Source organism: Peromyscus leucopus, chromosome 16_21, assembly GCF_004664715.2.
Source record: "Peromyscus leucopus breed LL Stock chromosome 16_21, UCI_PerLeu_2.1, whole genome shotgun sequence".
Taxonomy (NCBI): Eukaryota; Metazoa; Chordata; class Mammalia; order Rodentia; family Cricetidae; genus Peromyscus; species Peromyscus leucopus.
In genome coordinates this window covers 72,225,723-72,247,430 of record NC_051084.1, presented here as the reverse complement: position 1 = coordinate 72,247,430, position 21,708 = coordinate 72,225,723, and the positions used below count along the sequence as shown (strand labels likewise).

At 38.2% G+C, this 21,708-nt stretch overlaps 1 protein-coding gene across 19 annotated transcripts in view; it reads right to left on the bottom strand.

Moving 5' to 3' along the window:
* Tbc1d5 (TBC1 domain family member 5) overlaps positions 1–21,708 on the bottom strand; it is a 451,848-nt gene that overhangs the window by 105,498 nt on the left and 324,642 nt on the right. For all 19 annotated transcript variants that reach the window (XM_037199956.1, XM_037199955.1, XM_037199959.1 and 16 more), the window contains 2 exons: positions 14,168–14,310; positions 831–937 (listed from right to left, as the gene is read on the bottom strand). In XM_037199956.1, the coding sequence (XP_037055851.1) occupies positions 831–937; positions 14,168–14,310 (250 nt within the window). The remainder of the gene's footprint in view (positions 1–830; positions 938–14,167; positions 14,311–21,708) is intronic.

Below are 21,708 nucleotides of genomic sequence, written 5' to 3'. Positions count from 1 at the left end.
TTTGTTTGGCTCAAAAACAGCAAGTATTCACAATTTTTTTTTAGATCATTAAATGTTCTTATTTTCAAGAAATACAACGTTAGTTGTAAAAGAGCACACTTTTTTTGTGTGTGAAGTATGAAGAAAATTTTGATGAATTGCTTTACACTCAAATAAAAAAAATCAGTGTTAAGGTCTGTCTGAATTTTTATTAGGTTACTTGTAAGGTACAAAATAGGATAATACACACACACACACACACACATATTCATATCACAGTTCAGTGTTCCATTTTGTGATAAGTTCATACAGGCCTACTCCTTAGTATAGCTCTTTTTTCTTGATCTTCATATGGCCCAGAAGCCCTACTTGAATAAGTCATCCCCTGTGAGGGGATCAAAGATAGTGAAGTCTGGCTGTAAGAAGCAGTTGTGTAAATATTTCCTTAAACTAACAGGAAGGCAGGAGGTGAATACGACCTGCTGAGGAATAGGGGCACAGGCTGGGTGCAGTTTCTCAGGACAATGCCCACTGAATTCACTTGCTAACATGCTGGCCAATGACATATGTGAACTCTGGCTTATAACTTACAACAATCATTAAGAATACATGAGTTGGAGAACCTCATTCTTTTTTTTTTTTTTTTTTTTTTTTTTTGGTTTTTCGAGACAGGGTTTCTCTGTGTAGCTTTGCGCCTCTCCTGGAACTCACTTGGTAGCCCAGGCTGGCCTCGAACTCACAGAGATCCACCTGGCTCTGCCTCCCAAGTGCTGGGATTAAAGGAGTGCGCCACCACCGCCCGGCTAGAACCTCATTCTTTACACAACTTAAAACCTTCCAAGAAAGCTTACCTTTGGGTCTCTAAGGAACAGAGCTTTAAGAATCAGTGAGTGTATGTCCCCGATGAGTGGATAATGCATCAGAAGGCCAAGACAGGTCTGGTAGTTACTAGAAATCACTAAATAAGAGGGAAAAAGGATTCAGATACAATACTGTTTATATGGTGCATATAAGAAAATAACTGAGAACCAAAGCAAGTGATGCAATAATTCAAGTGATGGGACAAAAGTCTGTCCTGAGAGGAGCTCTTCCTCAAATGCCCTCTGAATCAGTGCGTTTCAGCTACAACCTAACACACTAGCGCTCCCTGCAGGGCGTGGCAGGACGGAGAGGAACAGACACACTCCTGGGGCTTTGCATCATAAACACACTCTTAGCTGCTTGAATATCTGCTGCCATATATGGCTACCTTTAGCTTTGCTGCTGAGAAATTAGTAACAAAAACCTTGTAAGTGGGGAAGCAGTTAAAAATTCTAATAAAATAGTACTTACCTTGGTCACTATGCTTCATAATTTACACCATTCTCATTCTTTTATATATGTATCACACAATTTAAAATTAAAAATACAATTTTCCACAATTATTGGTTTTTCTAAAAGTAAAAAGAAATTATTGGAGGAGAAAAGTAAAAATCTTCCTTGATCAGCTTTTATTCTGCAGACTGTTTTCAAATCAACCTAATTATGGGTACAATTAAACATCTCTTTTAAGACAGATCTGTGTAAACTATCCTATTTCCTGGTAACCTATCTGTCACAGTAGTCACAGTCGGGCCCATGAATGACACTTGTTTTGTGAGCCACAGTGATTGCTTCTGCAACACTGACTGTGAGGAAACTTTATAGTTACAGCTTCCTATAGTTGTAACCAAATCTTGTTCATTAGTAAATTACTTGAAAAATGTCCCACAGGAGAACAACTGTGATTTAAGGGAAATAAGGCAAATGAAAAAAAAACTTCATTCTTAGATTTTTTTTTTTCCTGCTGCTGGATGCAGGAGGCCATCGGAGTGACAACTAGATGAGGACTCTCTGTTGGGGAGCCCTACTAGGCAAAGTCTGAGAGTCACTGGCTGTGGAAACTGATTGTTTTCTGTTTCTAACTTTCTCATGTGCCACCACTTACCTTTCTAAAAAGAATAGCTGTGGTGTTCCAGCCCCATGGTAGTGTGTTTTACATTTTTTGGCGCACATACTACTGTGGATGGTCAGGAAGATGATTTCTGCTTAAACTGTGTAATTCTAATAATACCAGAATATTTTTCATAACTGACACAGGAACACAACAGTCAGTCACAAAGACAGCTAATTTTAGATTTCAGAACAAATTCAAAACAGACTAGCTGAGACTATACAAAGATAAGTTCCCAGGAGTTTATTGCTAAATCAAGATCAGCACTGAAGCAACTTTGGTGCACATACCCTCTGCAGTAATTCTCTTTCTGCATGTACCCCAACCACTCAAGGTTCAGCCAACTACTGTTATTGTTAAGTCCTGAATTTCAATGTAATTCTCTGTCTGGGAACACTAACCACTCAGGCTATGTGCTTGACCAAGTGTTACTCACTGGCTAGTCAATAAGACCTTCCTAGCCTGAGAAAAACTGTGTGGCTTATCATGTGTTATGAGAATGGGTCAGACCCTGAGAATGCAACATATAATTGTCCAGAGTTTGGCTGTGGGAGGGAGAGCAAGGTGAGAGTGAGTGAGTAAACAGTGAGTGAATAATGTAGAAGAAGTGTGTGTGTGTGTGTGTGTGTGTGTGTGTGTGTGTGTGTGTGTGTCCTTATTTTTCCCCTCAGATAGAAAAGGTCTAGCCCTCACACAAGAATTTTCCCTAAGCCTTTGCTGCATTCATGGATTTTTTGCAAACCATGGGTAGCTGGAAAAGCTACTTCTTGAGGAATCTCTCTACCATGCTCCCTCCTGTGAGCACTATGGAAAGGAGACTAGATCGGGCAAAATGAATAATTATACACTATGTAGGGAACTACTTTATCATCTTCACTTCCATTGCTGATCTGACAGCTTGTAATTTCACACATCTGCTTTCATTTGTAAAGCACTCACTTACCCTACCTGCTCTCTCTCCAATTCCTATTTGTTCATTTCTCTATAGTCCCACTCAGCTCCCTGTTGTCATTTTTTTCTCTAGAAATTAAAAAAGGTAGGATATCATGGTATAATGTTTTAATGTACAGTTTTCATTTAAAGTGAAGAAGTTAAAAAAACCAGGTAATTAAGTGATCTGGTAATTCAAAAAGTTATTCTCTCAAATGCTCTAATGATACTCAATTTTAGTACCTGCCCAGGAAATAACTTCTACATATCTTGTAGGAGAGGCAGAGAGTTCCATGGAATGCATTTTGGCTGCAGTGCTCAAATCTGAATCTGAGGGTCCTATCTGAGTCGTCTTTACAGTTGCCTAAAGTGACACTCAAGTCTGTTTGGCAACTTCTATAACATAAAGTTTAGTCTTCTAAACAGCCATACAGTTTTAGAAAACTGCTTGTATCATCCCATGCAATGACTCGTTAAGTGCCTGCTCTGAAATGATCCCATGCTAAGCCAGAACACAGAGGTCAACAAGGAAGAAGTCCTTGTTCTAGAGACAATCCAAGGTGCAAAGCCAACGGCAATTCCACCAAGATGATGAATCCTAATGGCTTTGGGCAAGAACTCAGGCTTAGAACTTTATGTGCCTTATCTCATGTTATTATAAGCACAGGATATTTTTTCTTGTACTACACATGCAAAGAATGATACTTTTTGAGGGTAAATCACTTGCTCAAATCACACAGTGATCCCTTGGTGTAACATGATTTGAAATTCAGGGTCTGTACTATCCTTGTAGTTCTACAATGCTGTTTAAAAAAATATTGCTTTGAATTCGAGTGATACAATGGATACAAATGTCAACACTAAGTCCTTTAACATCATTACTCCATACAGTAGGTTAGGTACCTGGAAGGTCAGCCTTACTGAGTCTGTAGGATAGCTGGGTACAACTGGACCTTATTTGGAAGGACCAGCACAATAATACTGTCCCCATGACTTGGAAGTTATGAGAATCTATAAAGTGTAGAAGGCATTACAACAATGTGTTAAGAAGAAGCTAACAACATTCTCTTGCACAGATACTCACAGACATCTCACTGGATTAACATTAACATACCCACTTGGGTAACTATGCCCAATGTAGAAAAACTATAGAAGCTTGTTTAAAAACAAGGTAGCAGGGATCTGACAACACTAAAGTTTAGATTTGCTCGGTCTCTACCTGCTCCTTCCCTAGCTCCCATGTTCCTTCCTTCCTTTTATTAGTGGGTGGAGTCGAATCTAGGACCTCACATATGCTAGGCAAGCACTCTATCACGGAACTACACCCCCAGAGGTTTTGCTCGTTATAGTAAATTTTTGTTTAATATATAAATGAATGCAGTATTGTTCCTTATCCAATGCTTGTTTTACCAAAGCAGGTAGTAGTGACATGGCAAAAACACTGGTTATTTTTAACCTTCCCTGAATCAGCTCTTCTGAGCATCACTTCAATATTTTGCTTTTAAAACACAATGAAGCATGAACACATTTTGTTCAAAGGCACTCACTTTTTATTTATTTATTTTCCAGGTTTTTTTTTTTTTTTTTTTTTTTTTTATGTTTTTGCCATATCATTAACCAGCTTTGACCAGCCTGGCCTTCAACTCACAGAAACCCCCATGTTTAGGCCTTTGGAGTGTTGGGATTAAAGGCATACCAGGCAACAAAAAGGCTCTTTCTGGGGTTGGGGATTTAGCTCAGTGGTAGAACACTTGCCTAGCAAGCACAAGGCCCTAGGTCTGGTCCTCAGCTCCAAAAAAAAAAAAAAAAAAAAAAAAAGGCTCTTTCATGAAAAACCACCAAGGGCTTTCCTGTCCAGAACTCTTGAACCTAAACCTCTTCTAATAGTATAAAGACTTCTTTGAGTAACTGCCAGTAACACCTAAGAAGCCCCTGTTACTTTGGTGTGGCCTTGAGTAGTTTCCCTGTCACCCTTTCAGCCTGGCACCTGTGCAGTAGGTGTGACCCAGGGTATGACTCCTTGCTGTTCTTGAGTGAACTCAGGGTTGGAGAGTCTCTCTCTTTGTGCCTCAGCCACTGACAAGGAACAGTCTATCTAGGGTTCCTATGCGAGTGGCACAGATGCTGGGATACATCTGCCCGCCCTCCCTCCCTCCCTCCCTCCCTCCCTCCCTCCCTCCCTCCCTCCCTCCCTCCCTCCCTCCTTCAAGTCTCTCACAAGCAGTACCAGCTCCACATGGAGTAAAGCTGACTGATTTGTCTCTGCCTTTAAATGGTCCACAACTATTGTAAAGTGTTCTGAAGGAATTGGTCTGTATAGTTCCAGGAGAAATAATAACAAAATGTAGTCAAATCAGTAAATATAAGCAGAGATATGACTATACGGAGAAATTTGAAAGCAACATAGATTATGTATAGCTCACTGTTGGCTACCTACAACTAACATTTATGAATATTTTTCTCCAAATTATTTAATTTTATATGAAGATACAATTTCTCAGAGTAACAAGGCAAATGGAAGATTACCAAAAAATGGAATGACTTCCTTTAATGTCCTTCAAATCAAAACAACAGCTATGCCCTCTCAGATACCAGCAGCATGACCAGAAACTTGCAATACACTGTATAGCCATCCCATAAGACTCCCACTCCTTGCTAAGAAAAGTAATCCATCCATACACTCCCTTCTACAGATGAAGACATGCATGGTGGTGCAAAGTAGACAACAATTTTTCCCAGGCCAAGGGCTCCTGACAGTTGGTTGAAATGAAAGCCTTGGCTTTCACCAGTGTCTAATGTTTTCCTCCATTTTAGCAGACAGCATTATGACAAGGGTGTCTATATACAGAAAGAAAAGAAGACACATTGCAGATGGCTTCTAAAAACTGTGTTTCAACCTCAGAGAAGCCACAAATAGACACTAAAACATGTCCTTAACATATAAGCCAGGTGCAGTAAGTATTTGGAAATGGGCGTAAGTTCTTATACTTATATATGGATTTGGCATACAGAACAAATAATCAAAGGCTTCATATAAAATTCAAAACAATGGGGACTGCAGAGATGTCTCAGTAGTTAAGAGCACTTCCTGCTAGTGCAGTAGACTCTACTTCTATTCTGAGTGCCCACAGTAGGTGGCTTACAAAGACTTGTAACTTGAGCTCTATGGGATCTATTGCCTCTGGTCTCTGTACTCAGGTGTATACACACACACACACACACACACACACACACACACACACACACACACAATCGGATAAGGAAACCTGAAGGCTCATTCATAATTCATTACATAATAATGCCTATATGTAAGTGCCTTGTAAGGCACCTGGCATGCAAAAGACATCCAATGAATGCTACACACTCTGAAAAAAATATTTATGAGGGCTTACCACATGCAGTGAAAAAAATACATAGCTGGAGCAAAAAAGTCTTCTATGATATAAAGACCTTAACCATTCCGACTTTTCTACTATAATATCATAATATATAAAATGGGATTTTAAATGAACCAGAAAACAAGGGTTCCTTTGCTGTTACTACTTTTTAAGTTTAATATAATTCAACAGAATTTACTCTAACTAGAGAACAGAGAAAGCATAAGCTCTATATTCCAGAAGATCTGGTTTAAAATGTGCAACACTGCCAACTGTAAGACTCATCCAAATATGGAAGGTCAGGGCTTAGGGTGTGTGCACTGCCCAAGCAAAGCCAGCTAGCTCCAGGAGTGGCTCTGGTACCTGATGGAAGTGTGATGTTGGTTAAATGCACATAGTTCATTTTTTTCCTCCACTTTCCCTTTTAAAGATTTTATTTCTAAATTATGTTTAAGGGGCAAGTGTGTGTCTATAAGAATATACATGACTGCAGTTGTCTACAGAGCCCAGAAGAGGGCGCTGGATCTCCTAGAGGTGGAGCTACAGGCAGATGTGAACCATTTATGGAGAGGAGGCAACTGAAATCCTATCCTATGCAAGGGTACTCTGAGCCACTGTTTCTCTATCTTCTTACTTCATTAGCGATTAAAAGAATAAAATGTTTTATTTCAAATACTGAGTTCAATCCTAAGAACAGTCTTAAATTTCTCTGCATATTCCACTGGAAGTGAAGATTAGTGTTTGCAGCAAAGAACATTGCTGGTAATGGTGTAAGGGTTGGGATAACTCCTTAAACGGAAATCTGAGGTGGGCAAGGGCTTCCACCAACACCTGGAGGCAAACAGAGGTGTAATGCTGAGTGGACACTGGGTGTTGAGGTGAAATGATGTGAAAGACATAGAGATATTCTCCAGAAAGGTGGGGAAAGATAAACAAACTGTGGTACATACATCAGCAGCTAACAGTATTATTTAGCACTGGGGATTGAACCTGGCACCTTGTACATGTCAGGGAAGTGCAAACTAGAGGAACTTAAATGCACATCACTAAATTAAGCCATTCCGGAAAGTTCCACATTGTATTACCTTAAGTATATGACATTCCAGAAAAACAATGAAGACAATACAAGGATCAACAGTTTCTAAGACCTTTCAGGAGAGAGGGATGAATAGGCAGACCACACAGGAATTTTATGGTAGTAAAAATCCATGATTTCCTAATGGTGGAAATCTATACAGTGGCTAGACTATAAAAGGTCCATATAAAAAGGCTTGGTTTAACCAGGCGGTGGTGGTGCATGCCTTTAATCCCAGCACTTGGGAGGTAGAGACAAGTGGATCTCTGTGAGTTTGAGGCCAGCCTGGTTTACAGAGAGAGAGTTCCAGGACAGTCAAGCCTTCACAGACTTCAAGGCTTTGTTCTCAAAAAACCAAAAAAACAAAAACAAAAACAAAAACAAAAACAAAAACAACAACAACAAAAAAGAGGCTTAGTTTCAGTAATGGCAGTATTGGAAGATGCAATGAGATAGTCTGGTGGGAGGTCTTGAGATCAAGGAGTTATAGCCTTGAAAGAGACCTTGGTGGTTTGAATGAGAATGACCTTCATCAGCTCATACATTTGAATGCTTGGTTCCCAGTTATTAGAACTGTTTGGGAAAGATTAGGAGGCATGGCCTTGTTGGAGTAGATGTGCTCTAGCTGAAGGTGTGTCACTGGGGGTGAGTTTTCAAGTTCAAAAGCCCAGACTCAGTCTTATTCGTCTGTTTTTGCCTGAGGATGGGCATGTAACGCTTTCAGTACTGCTCCAGCACCATGCCTGTCTGCTTCCCACCATGATGACCATCTAAAACTGTGAGCGAGCTCACAATTAAATGTTTCCCTAGGTAAGAGTTGCTTGGGTCATGATGTCTCCTAACAATAGAACAGTGACTAAGACAGATTATGGGACTTAAGCCTGTCTTGCCCACTTTCTCTCTCTCTCCCCTTCTTGGCTCCTGATAGCTCACTTTTGTCTCTTCACTTGCTTCTGTCATTAGATTCCAGCATGATAAATCATTGGTACTGCCTGACCTTGAACTTGAACCTCTAGAACTGTGAGCCAAAATAAACTTCTGTTTATCTAAGTACCCCATGTTAGGTGTTCATGAGTGAACAAGTCAACTATGGATTTAGGGTGATGATGACCAGTCTATGTCAGTTTAGAGATTCTAAGGAATGCATTGCAGATGTGGGGTGTTGATGGCAGAGGAAGCTCAGGTGTGTATAGAGGCAGACGATCAATGAGTACTGTAGTTTCTGTCTTTTGCAACGAACTAAAACCTCTCTTAAGAAAACGCAATGCAGGAGCTGATGAGGCAGCTCGATGAGTCAAGTGCTCAATGCCTAAGCATAGAGTTCAGATCCTCAATACCCACACAAAAGCTGCGTGGTGGTATGAAACCCCAATCCTGGGAGGTGGCGACAGGTCAATCTGCTGTGGGATGTCATTCTGCATGCTGTGAATATGTGTTGCTCTGATTGGTTGATAAATAAAACACTGTTTGACAGTAGCCAGGCAGGAAGTATAGGCGGGCAAGTAGACAAAGAGAATGCGGGAAAGAGGAAGGACAGAGTCAGGAGTCGCCAGCCAGACACAGAGGAAGCAAGATGACAAGGCAGAATTGAGAAAAGGTACCAATCCATGTGACTAAACATAGATAAGAATTATGGGTTAATTTAAGTGTAAGAGATAGTCAGTAATAAGCCTGAGCTAATGGCCAAGCAGTTATAATTAATATAAGCCTCTGTGTATTTCCTTGGGACTAAGCAGCTTTGGATGCGAGTGGGAGAGATTTGTCCCAACCACCGGCTGGCCAGGACACAGAAAAACTTCCAACTACATAAATCCATGAAGCTAGCTGATGAGCCACTCAGGAAGAAATGGCAAGCTTTAGATTTAGTGAGAGACCCTGTCTCAAAAAAAAAAAAAAAAAAAAAAAGTGGAAAAGCCACTGAATAAAACATACAATCTCAACATCTTGCCTCCATATTGGCAAGTATACCAACACACGTACACACACAATACAAACATGCATTAAAACAGATAATTTGTTATGATATATTAGAGAAATTTTCAAAGACTGTTAAGCTAAACTACAAAGTGATATAAATGATATTAGTAACTGAGAGGTTACATTAGTCTATACCTGATGTGGTTACTATATTTTATGTCAGAGAGGAGTGAGCTGGAGTCAGGGAATACTTAAACATTCCTTCAAAAATAAGAACTGAGATTTGTGCTTTGACAAGCTTCAACATGCATTGCCATGTAGTTTTAGAGCCTTTATTTTTAATCACTGAGGTTCCTAAAGGTTTTCTAGAAAAGACAAATTCAATCTGTAGTTGAAATTCTGCAGCTACAGTATGATGTTGAACATGCTGTTAAATGGGAAACAGAGACGCAGGAACTGTGGGGTGGGGCAGATGGAAACACTGGCACACAGACAGACAGTGGCTCAGGAGAAAGCAGAAAGCCGGCACACAATAAAAAAGAATAGCACGTCAGACCCAAGGAACACAACTGCCACACTCGGCAAGCCAGGGAATGGCTAAAGAAAACAGGGACCTTAGAGTATTCTAACACATTTCAGTATGTTCTGACTGAAAAAAACAAAACAAAACGAAAAACAAAAATCAAAACAAGACAAGGAATGGAGCTCAAAGGTCCAAATATAAGGAAATAATGAGACTAGAATGATAGTTACCTGGTTTAATGACTACATATAATATACATATACTGAAATACCATACTTCACTCTAGTGTGTGTGTGTGTGCACATGTGTATATTAGGTATTTATTAAAAAGAAAAATGGAATTTAAACTATAAAACTAGCCACTACCTCCGCCAGCAAAAACAAAAGCAGAAAGAAGGTGGAAGTGATAAGAAAGAAACTTTTCCAGATACAAAAAGTTCAGAGAGAAAAATCAATTACATCAGACACAGTTGAGAGACTTCCTGACTAAGAAAATCAACAGGTAGAAAGAAGGGCAAGGTAGAACATGCCCATGGTTCCAGCACTCTGGAGGCTGAAGCAGGATTCCCAGTCTCAGACCTGATCTCAGAAAAACAAAACAACACAAAATATCTAAAGTCAAATAGAATATGAGACAAATGAGAGGTATTTTTACATTGTAAATGAGAAAGAAAGGTATATTTATACCAAGGTCTGGTAAATAGTAGTAACTTGGTAAACATGTGTTGAAATACTGGTTATTTGAATAAATGCCTGATTAAAAATCACTTTCTTGGTTATTTTCTTTGTGCCTTACTCTTTAATTATTATTTTTTCTTTATCTTCTTTTCCTTTTATGATTCTTGGTGAGGTACCCATAGAGAACCAAAGAAAAATCTAATCTTCAACTTAATTTTCTAAGTGACTTCCTTTCCTTCACTAACTTGTCCATACCAGCTAAGTCTACAAGTGCTCTGTTTCCTCTTGTGTGGCCACAGTTTTCTACGCTTTACTTTCCCCCCCCTGGTTCCAACCCCTTGGTACTGTAATTTCTTTGCAGTCATTTCCTGGCTGTGCGTCAGTCTTTATATGTCCCAATCTAGTCTCTTAAACCACACCCCATGGCCTCTACTTTGACGGTTACCCTCACTCATTTGAAGGTGGGCCTAACTGGAAGTCTGTAGACCATCTACCCCTTTCAGTCTCCTGGGACTGCTGAGCACAACCGGGGATGCCTGCTGGGTCTCTGACTCATCTCAGCTATCCCAAGGCTCATCCTGCCAGCCACACTCACTCTGGCTATCAAGCACCTACCCCATTCTTCCTCTTCCACAGCACATGAGCTTCTTCTTCTGTTATGGGGTTTTCCTCATTTTCTGTTTTCTGCCCCTCAAAACTGGTGCTTCCTTCTCACACCAGCTTCACTGCTGCCACACAGCCTGTCTGCCACAGTCTTCCTACTCAGGGTCCTTGTTTCCTCAGTCACTTTCTTCAGTAAACATTGATTTGAAGACTTACTATGCATTAGGCCCTCTTCTAGATGCTGTATTTAAAAAGGAAATCAAGACAGACAAAATCCTGCCTCTCACTGAGGAACTGAGTAGACTGCGTGCTTAAACAACAGAAAGAAACAAATGTACAGGTAATTTTGATTTTCACAGACACAGCACTAGAATAGGAAAAGCTTGCACTGATTCCTGAAGGAGAAACTCCTTCTGGATTGACACATCTCCATCAGTGCTCCTTTATCTTTCTCTTCTGTTCTTTTGTTCTTGAAAGATGTCTAGATACATGCCATATCTTTGTTCTTTATTAGGTCATCTTTTTGGTTGAAAAATAATGCAATAAAAATGATAATACTTCTGTTCTAATCACAATAGCAAGAAAATGGAATCCGCCTAATGTCCATCAACAGATGAGTGGATAGTGAAAATGGGGTACATACACAGAGGAGTTTTTATTAAGCCACAAAGAATATTGAAATTATGAAATTTTCAGTAAACTGGATGGAACTGGAGACTATTATATTAAGTTAGGTAACCCAGACTAAAAAAGTCAAATACCATATGTTCTTTCTCATATGTAGATCCTATCTGTGGATTTTTAGACATGTGTTGTATTTATATAGGAATGCACGTGCTTAGAAACTGAAAACCAGCAATAGTTCTTTGAGGCTGTAATATAAGCCCTTCTTCTAGTCCCCACTCTTACAGATTAAAACTCTCATGTGTACTAGTTGAGTGCTCTTAAATGGGGCTCCATCCTCCATTCCCAGTTTCTCTTAAACACCAATATTATGTGCAGAGTTCCACATTTGCCCACATTCTCTTGCTGTATATGGCCAACTTAGGTAGCACGTCTGTGTGATTCTTAATATCCTCATGGGAAGTATTTCATATGAAAAGACAGAATATTAATAATTGCTGCTTTGGAACAGATTTGTAAACCAAGACTACCACAAACAAACTAGGATACTATGATGACCTTATTCTTAAGAGGCTATACCCATTGTTATGGTTTGACATAATAAAAACCTGTTAATTATTTGCAACTCTATACATCCTTGATACTAACAATGACGGTAATATTTTATGTCTTCCGGTTATGGTTTCTCACAAGAATCTGAAACTCAGTATGGTCAAAGCTTAAACCACACTTAAATTCCTAGCGGTTTTAATTTCCTAGTCAATTATCTAGTCATTCTTTGGACTGCCTATTCCCGCTAGCTTTCGTATTTGAGCTATGCTTAGCTCTGACTATTCTCCATCTTACCGTCTGCCTTCTGGAATGCTGTCATGACTTTGACCTGACCTCCCAGCTCCGGTCTTGTCGTACTCGGTTTCGTCCACACTGTGACTACTATGCTGCTTTGAATGTGTCAAGAGCCCCGTGACTTATTGCTCAGAGATGATCATCAAGACCCCTCCTGTTTCCTTTTTAGTCTTATGACCTTATTTCCTCATGAGAATTGTAATCTAGTGATGCCATGTAACTTGAAGAAACGTCTATCCCTGGCAAGCTCCTTTAGAACAAGGGCACCTTGAACCCTGAATACTGACCCACTCTACCTTCAGGAGGTACCATCCGCTGTTATAGATTTAATACTGAGGTGAATAAACAATGCCATTACTTTGGTACTTTCCCACATGTGCCCATGCTTTATAGAATCAACAAAAATGTGAAAGGGCTTCAGCTGTCCAAAGTTGCCATGTTTTAAGAAAATAAGAATAGATCTTACTATAAGAGACATGATGATTACTTTAATACATGTATGTGATATGACAAAATTATGAAAAGAGTAATTGTTAATTGTTTAAAATTTCAGAAAATCAGAACATATTTCAATAGTCTGATTTGGAAAGTTTTGTGAAAATATTATCCAAAAGAATTTTTCTTTTCCCTAAGAGAATTTTTTCATTCTCTTTTCTTCCTTTTTTTTCTTTTGCAAATGTAGAATACATACAGCTTTAAAAGGGAGGTAAGTATTGGATGTCCAAAAAATTCAGTGTCTATCATATCTACTCAAAAATTCTGCTTTACTGTTTAGATGTTTCATCCAATGTTTTCCATATTCCATATTCTTCTATCATTACTTCTGTCTCCACAAGAAGGAACTTTATACTTTGTCTCTCAAGAAGCCTAAACTATTTGACCTTCCAGGCATTAAAAAAAAAAATCTTCACAGTTTTTTGGAGAAAATGTGGTCACTTATTCCTACATTTACAATCGTTTTCTATTTCCTAATTCAATCACAATACTTAGTACAATCTTTCCTAATTATATTTTGGCTTACAAATATTGCTTTGGAAACTGAGAAGAAAAATTATTTAAAGTATTATGAAATCTAAAACACACTCTGATATGTCCTACAAACTGAGGCCCTGGCTTTCTGGCCATGGTAAAGCACCCTAGGATGGTTCTGAGGAGGTAGGAACACATCAATCACTGAGTTCTATAGTAAGGAATAAAATTTGTTAAAATATAACAAAAAATCTGGAGTCAAATAGTCCAGATTTATTTTCCCATTGGCAAGATTGGCATTATAAAAACAGCTCCAATCTCCCAATAAATATACTTGAATATCTGCTACACGTCAGAAGGTGGAGCTCTAGACATATCTGAAATGCTGGTTTCAATGCAGTCCACGAAAGTATATACTAAGGGGATTGAAATGGCCATGAAGTATTTGGAAAAATCCTTCTAAAGAATATTCTAGTTCTTTGAGGATGACATCACCCATATCACCTAATACAAGGTTCACTAGCACAAAAGGCATTTAGTGATTTCCTGTAACATGTCAAAATATTTCTTGTTATTAAACACTTAGATATGTGTAAATCCAACAATAAATATAAAATACATTTAAAAGGCAAAACAATTTTAAAAAGTCATGGCTACCTGGTCAAAGTACTTACAAGCATCTCGGATATAGAGGAGCATGGCTATGAAGACATAATCCACTAAACTCAGGCTGAGGCCGTCGGCAAACAACGCATCCCAGACCACCAGCAGATCCTGCAGTGGAAACTCTCTCCCAAACAGCAGCCGCACCCATCGCCTGTACAGAGACCAGACAAATGAGAAAACGAGGCTTCTCAAAGGATCCTTTCCTCATGAAAATGAAAGAGTTACAATTTATTAATAGAGCACAGTCAGAAAATACTATTTACTGAAAATATAGCATAATTTAAATTTTAAGAAAGCATTACATAGCAAAACAAAATACTGTAAAATATAAGTTTTAAGTTTTTAAAGTTCTATATTAGACCACAGTGTTACACATTATTCTTCTGTGTGTAAAACACAAGAATGACAGTTGGGAAGGACAGACAAGTTTCCTATGAAACAGACAGCACAACTATTTAGCAAGGAAAGACAGGACAAATGTGGAGTCTGTGCAGCAGCTGTGGTGCCTTTAAGGTTGTTCATTATTGAAAATACCATTCCCAAAATTTCAGTTTCTCTATTGATTTTTGTGAACTTATTAGCTTTTTACAAATGTTTAACAAATCACCATCGTCAAACTTAGAAATTTATATTCTTACATTTAATTATTTAAAATACTCATTTTAAAACTTTGTTAGGAAAAATCATTACTCTTGTATATTTTGGAAGGGTCAAGTGTACACAGTTATTGAAAATGAAAAAGTATTAATAATTCTCTTTTGGCTAAAAATAGGTATCACTAATCAGTTAAACTGTTTTTCAGGGACTGCTTCTCACGTTGATTTCTTGCCCATGTAAATGAATACAGCGCAGAAGTCAATAAACAGCAAGGGCACTAAACATCCTTGGATATGACTGTATGACGTAAAGAGTGAGGCTTGAGACTTTAGACTCCAAAAGGCCTAATTAGGCAACTGATATGTAATGTGTACAAGAAAATTAGCATTTGGTTTGATATATTTTGATTCATTGATTTCTAATTTTATGCAACAGGGGTACAATTCTTTTACAGTCTTTTCCCAAGCACACTTCAGCAAGAATTCTATATAATTCTGGCATATTGCAGAGAATCAAAAATTTTAATTTCCAGTACTAGCAAATAATATAAAAAGAAATTCTTTAAAAATTAATTTCACACACACACACACACACACACACACACATACACACGATAAGCAAAGTATCTTACTTTTTTGCAAAATATGAAACCAAATACAACCATCTGGAGGTTAATGTGAGGATACTTGCTTCAGGAGTATTGTATTTAAGGCACAGCTGTGTCAGAATACTCTCTAACCACGTGTATATAGCATCACAGTTATTAGAAATCATGCGATCAAACACATTCATTCATATTCATATTATCAAATTAATCAAGAGTATTTTTTCTAGACTGTGTTTTCTACTATAGCCATTACTCATTTTTTCATAAAAAATTACATAGGTAAATATTTTTTAAATGTTATAATAATTTCAACAACGTTTAATCTATCTTTCAGATCTTAGTGTACTGCTACAATAGAGTGGCTAACACAGAATGTAGTATCTTTCAACTTTGTAGTGTAAGAAAAAACTGCTGTGCACTTCTAATTCTCACAAATCACTGAGGCTAATATATACCACTCTATAAAGAACAAAATATGACTAAATTAAATGGTATTCTTCCAAGTTATGAAGAAATAACTAGTCTTGCAAGAGTGTTGGGGGAACTAGAGTAGAGCAAAAAGCACCAGTGCTGAGAATTTTAAATGACTGACACATTCAGAATTGCTTCCTTGAAGATATTTAACTGACACAACTAGAGAAAAAAAATTGATCAATGAAAAAAAATGAATGAATATTAATCCAGGACATGGAAGAAAATTTCAAATTATTTTCCTTAGCATTCCTTACAGCTCAAATTCTTATGTCAATTTCATCGCACTGTTTCCAACAAAAGCAGGTTGTTTTAAAGAAAGAATTTATCTATGTCTATGACAAGACTCAAGCTGTTGGTGAGGGCGGGCTGCACTAGTTCAGCTGCGTCTCCTGTGGCACTGCAAAAGGGACACATGCCATTCCTCATTCTTCTCAGGGACCAGGACAGTGCTCAGTCTCCAACTGTCCACATGTGCAACATCTTCAGAACTATGCAGAGCACACATCTTCAGCACTTTCCTGTTTAATGTGAAGTCAGTGAGGTGTTATTTTACAGTCTTTTCACATTGCTTCATTCAAGTTTCACTGCTCCTTAATCCCAGAGCGAGGAGCAAATACACACACTGGGTAGGGGAGGCTTGGATAGGGGTGAGGAGTGGGAAAGGGAGCGGGGAGACTGGAAAAGGCCTTTGCCAAGTTCATAGAGACTTCACTCAGTGCTCTCTGTGATGTGTACCAGGATCTTGTTAAATGCACTGTCAAGTCATTACTAAAAAGTAAAGGTCTAGCTTAGTCAGAAACACTGATCTTAGTAATACTGGCACAAACACAGTTCAGGAAGTGGAAGAAAATTTAAAAATATGTAAGAAAGACAGGTTACTGCTAGGTATGTAGTATACTACTTGTTATTAACTCATTAGTTCATATATCTATCACCATGTACATGTGTGTGGGTGTGTGCATGTGTATGGGTGTGTGCATGTGTGTGGGTATGTGCATGTCCTACCACCCATGGTGAGAGCAGAGGGAAGCTTTCAGGGATCAACTCTCTTCCTTTGCCTGGGAACCCAGGGATAGAATCAGTTCATCAGGTTTGTGCACGAAGTGCTTTTGTCTGTTGTACCATTTTGCTGGATCAGAATGTTAATTTATATAAGACCTAATAATTTGTACATGTAACAACACTGAAGTATAATTCCTATTTTCTTTTTTTTAATAGGGGCAAATTCTTAACTTTTAAAGAATATGATTAAAGCAATGGCATGAAACTAACAAGGAATTTGTCAATAATCACTTTACTCTACGTTCAATTTAGTTCACACATATACTCAAAACAAAAAACTTCATGTGCTATTTTGGATTTTTTTCTCACTGATTTAAAAGCAAAGGAAAAATTCAGTGCTTTATGGAATGAGTTACTAATAGACATTGTTTCAGTAAGCTTTTATATTCTCAGAAAAAAAATCTACTTAAAAAAAAACGAGGCCTTATAAAGAAGTTATGTCTATAATTAACATGCTTTTATTGCAGTTAAAAATATTTAGTGAGTGTTAAGTTACACTTAAGGGTAGCATTAAACCTTTCTTACCCTTAAAGACAGTTCAGTTTAATGGCTTGATACCATTAACTTTGCTTTTCAGATGCTGCACCTAAGACAGCGATGCTCACACACTTCAAGGCGTGTGATAACACAGGGGTTCAGACTTTACCAGAGCTATATAGTAATCACAGCTACACAAACAGAATGACTATCCAAGCACTAAAGTTAGTAATAAACTACTCAGACACAGGACAGTCTTCAGCGGCTCTCAACTGTCAGTCCTGTGTGATGAAACTGCTTCTTCTGGGGATCATTAACTACTGATGGTGTTATTGCTTGGTGAATGGCGCATAGAAACACCAAGAGGAAATTGATTCATGAGAAAGGCCAACTTGTAGTTTAACTAAGCATAGCCAACATGGGTATAGAGGGTTATGTATATATCCTACACCTCCTTTTCTACTTTCTTTTCTTTTAATGACCATTTTGTATGGGATAAGTCTATCACAACCACACAAGAACAAGGTAGGAAAATGTATTCAATTGAATTGAACAAACACCAGAAAATCACCTAGTCAGGTGTGGTAGCATACATCTTTAATTCTAGCACTCAGGAGGCAGAGGCAGGTGGAGCTCTGTGAATTGCAGACCAGCATGGTCTACAGAGAGAGTTCCAGGACAGCCAGGGCTACACAGAGAAACCCTGTCTCAAAAAACAAAACAACAACAACCAAAACAAAAAAACTGAAACAAACTAGAAGAACAATAAAAACAATGTATTTTTGCTCAAACACACACACACACACACACACACACACACACACACACACACACACACTTGGGGTTTTGCTGTCTGTTCACTTGTACTCTTAAATGCCAGATAATTCTAAATATTCAATTCTCATTCTTGAATAAACACAGAATTCAAATTCTTTTAGTAACAGGTAAAAACAAAAGTAAGCCATGAAACTATCTGAGGTTTAACACCTACTTGATTGAGTCTAGGATTTTTTAAACACTGGGTTTTCCTGTAATTCTTTTGAAATGAATTGATTTTGAATATTTACATTAACCCTGTGAGAATAGTCTCAAAAGCTGCAGTTCATTATAGCTAGGGTCACAAGACATTGTCAACTTTAATTCTCACATTTTTTAAAATTAAAATTACAAAGAACGTATGGCAAAATGACTTCCAATATTTATTATTTTTCTAGAATTTCTGTAAAATACACCATTGGAAGATATTTAACCTACTTGTTAAGACTTTTTAAAAATTTAGTCATTCACAGATAGATTGATACACATAGAACATTAGACAGAGAGACAGAGTATATAAACAGATTAAGCCTCACAGGGTGATAATGCTCCCCCACAGACCAACACTAACAATGATGCTCATGCCAGGCATGAAACATCTCCCTTTGAGTTGTTGGTCACAGAAGTCCAAAAGAATCTCCAAATAACACAGGCTATTGCCATTGTCCTTGGTTATCTCCCAGAATTTGAAGATATCATATGATTTGGACACAGGACACAGAGGTACTGAGGTGGAACTGACCTAGAAGCTTCCTCCTAAGAACTAGATCTCATAGTATAAGAAAGTGCTACGCCAGGCGGTGGTGGCGCACGCCTTTAATCCCAGCACTCGGGAGGCAGAGGCAGGCGGATCTCTGTGAGTTCGAGGCCAGCCTGGGCTACCAAGTGAGTTCCAGGAAAGGCACAAGGCACAAAGCTACACAGAGAAACCCTGTCTTGAAAAACCAAAAAAAAAAAAAAAAAAAAAAAAAAAAAAAAAAAAAAAAAAAAAAAAAAAAAAAAAAAGAAAAAAGAAAGTGCTACACAAGCTGCCAAGGAAAAAAGCACTCAGTAGTCACACCCAGCTGTAAAGTCTATGAACCACAACAATGGCAGCCTGGCAAGACTAGGTCTAATAGTGGCAGTTTTAGTTTGGGGATAATAAACAGCTGTCTAATTAGACTGAAGGCCTGCTCAACAGGAGAGAATTCATACCTGGTACTAAACACCTAGCCAACTACCCATGGATGGAGAGAGGTCATAGGTCCTAGAGGAGAACCTAGTTTTGCCAATGAATTTTAATTGTATTCTAAATATTTATCTTTCTATCCACAGATAAGTATCATTTTCACTTCTCCTCAAAGAAGCTTGTTTATGCAACAGATGCAGTAGGGAGCTTTTTACAAAGGTCCACAATTGGTAATAAACACAGAGGAGAACCACAGGGGACATAATCCCAAGTGGTCCATCTATAATGCACCCCCTACACCTAAGGCTCAGGTGACATCCCAGAAGAGGGGGCTGCCTAATGACAATATTAGTTGACATGTCAATGTGGATAAGAAAAATGTCACAAGTCCCTACTCTTAGATGAACAGCTACAGGCAATAAATGGTTGCTGAGAGAGATATAGTCAGTTGAGAGGGACACATGGTGGGGGGTAGAGAAAGAGGTGGGGAATATGTAAATACAGTAATCATGTAGAAAATTCACAAAAAATTCAAATTAAAAAAATAATTCAAATTTATTTCCTGTTTCTTGTGGTCCACAGGTTGAACTGGGGTCAGGTTTGGCTTTCTAGGAACACATATGAATCCTAAGTGAATCAAACATAAGCATATATACTCAAACTATTAACAGTGTATTTTTTACTTTAGGGAACATTCACTGTTCTATCAGAGGGCAGTGTGTAGCTCTTTATTAAGGAGGATTTCTTATTCCAGAAGTAAGTCCCTAATAATTATCATGCAAAAATTTCTAGTGTAATTTATTCTTTCTTGCCAGTGTCTGAAACTTGTTTATCAGAATAAATGTGTTAAGCCCTTTGCAAAAAAAAAAAAAAAAAAAAAAAAAAAAAAAAAAAAAAAACAGTCTGAAAGGGAAGTACAGCACTGTGTATCAATCTTTTTCATAGATCTATAAAGGATGCCCATGGACTGATGGACTATAGGACATTGTAAGGCTGTATGATCTGTGAACATTCTCTACTCCTCTCTACTCTTCCTTTAGAACAGGGGTTCTCAACCTTCCTAATGCTGTGACTCTTTTATAAAGTTCCTCATGTTATGGTGACCCCCAACCACAACATTATTTTCATGGCTACTTCATAACTGTAATTTTACTGTTATGCAGATGTCTTAGGCTACCCATGTGAAAGGGTTGTATAACCCCCAAAAAAGTCGTAACCCACAGATTGAGAACTGCTGTTTTAGAAGTACTGCCTGCTACAATACAAGTATGGTATTTGAAAGACTGAGTAACTTTAGCACATGTAATTTACCAGCAAGTTCAGGTAAAATGAATTAGGGGTGGAAGTCTTGTATAGTTGTAGGAACAGGACTCACTGCCTAAGAACCATCTTGTCCACTCAAGTGAGGTGCAGCTCAAAGCCTAACCCTGACTTAAGAGTCTATGGAAAAGTGTCAGTAAAAGAAAGATTTTTCTACCCCACCACATCTTGTGCTCTGCCACATGTGAGCTTCTCGGCAATTCCTGGAGCAAATTACTTAAAGGCTACTATTATAGGTGAATGACACAAAGAATTCAAGTGTAGTTGGTGATCATATTGGAAAAATTAGTTTCAGGCTTTGTAAATACTGATTTTTAAATTGTTTTCCAATTCCCACTTCCAGAGAGTTTGTAAATACTTTGTTCTGTTATTTTACCTTCAGAAAAAGGAATTATCAAACGAATTTTCTAAAACAACATGAACAGAACTGTTAAAAATAGTGCCCATCTTCTTTAATCTGGAACTCATTTTTAAAGAGATAAACTCGTTTGACTTTGGTGCCAGTGGGATCTTCACCACTGTACAACACGCTGAACTTCCTATGCATTATAGGAAGAACTGACACTGGGTATATCACCACGCTGAGAAATCCCAGAATCTACTGAGTGATGACAGTCAAATTTCCATAAGCATTTAATCTCAACTTCAACAATGGTGAAGGAAATAGCCAAAGCAAGGTGGGCCAGACTGCAAGAGAGCCAGACAGACCCATTCCTAAAGGGAAGCACAGGTCCATGATTTCCTTTGGTGTCTAACTACAGTTTATAGCTGAGTACCCTCTACTCTTCAGAGATGCTTTCTTCTGCCTTATCTTTCCTATCCAGGCCTGATCGATAGAGGCTGCACATCTGATACATGTCACTGTTTCCAGTTTGGCACTGGTGAGCATACCTTAGCTACTGATAGTGCTGCTAAGTTTATTTTGGTTGCTTTTCTTTCTCTAACAGATTCCAGGCTCCTTGAAGATATTTGTAAGGGGCAAAGAATAGGGTGTTTGCATGCTCAGTAAGTTAGTATGCATTTTCTCC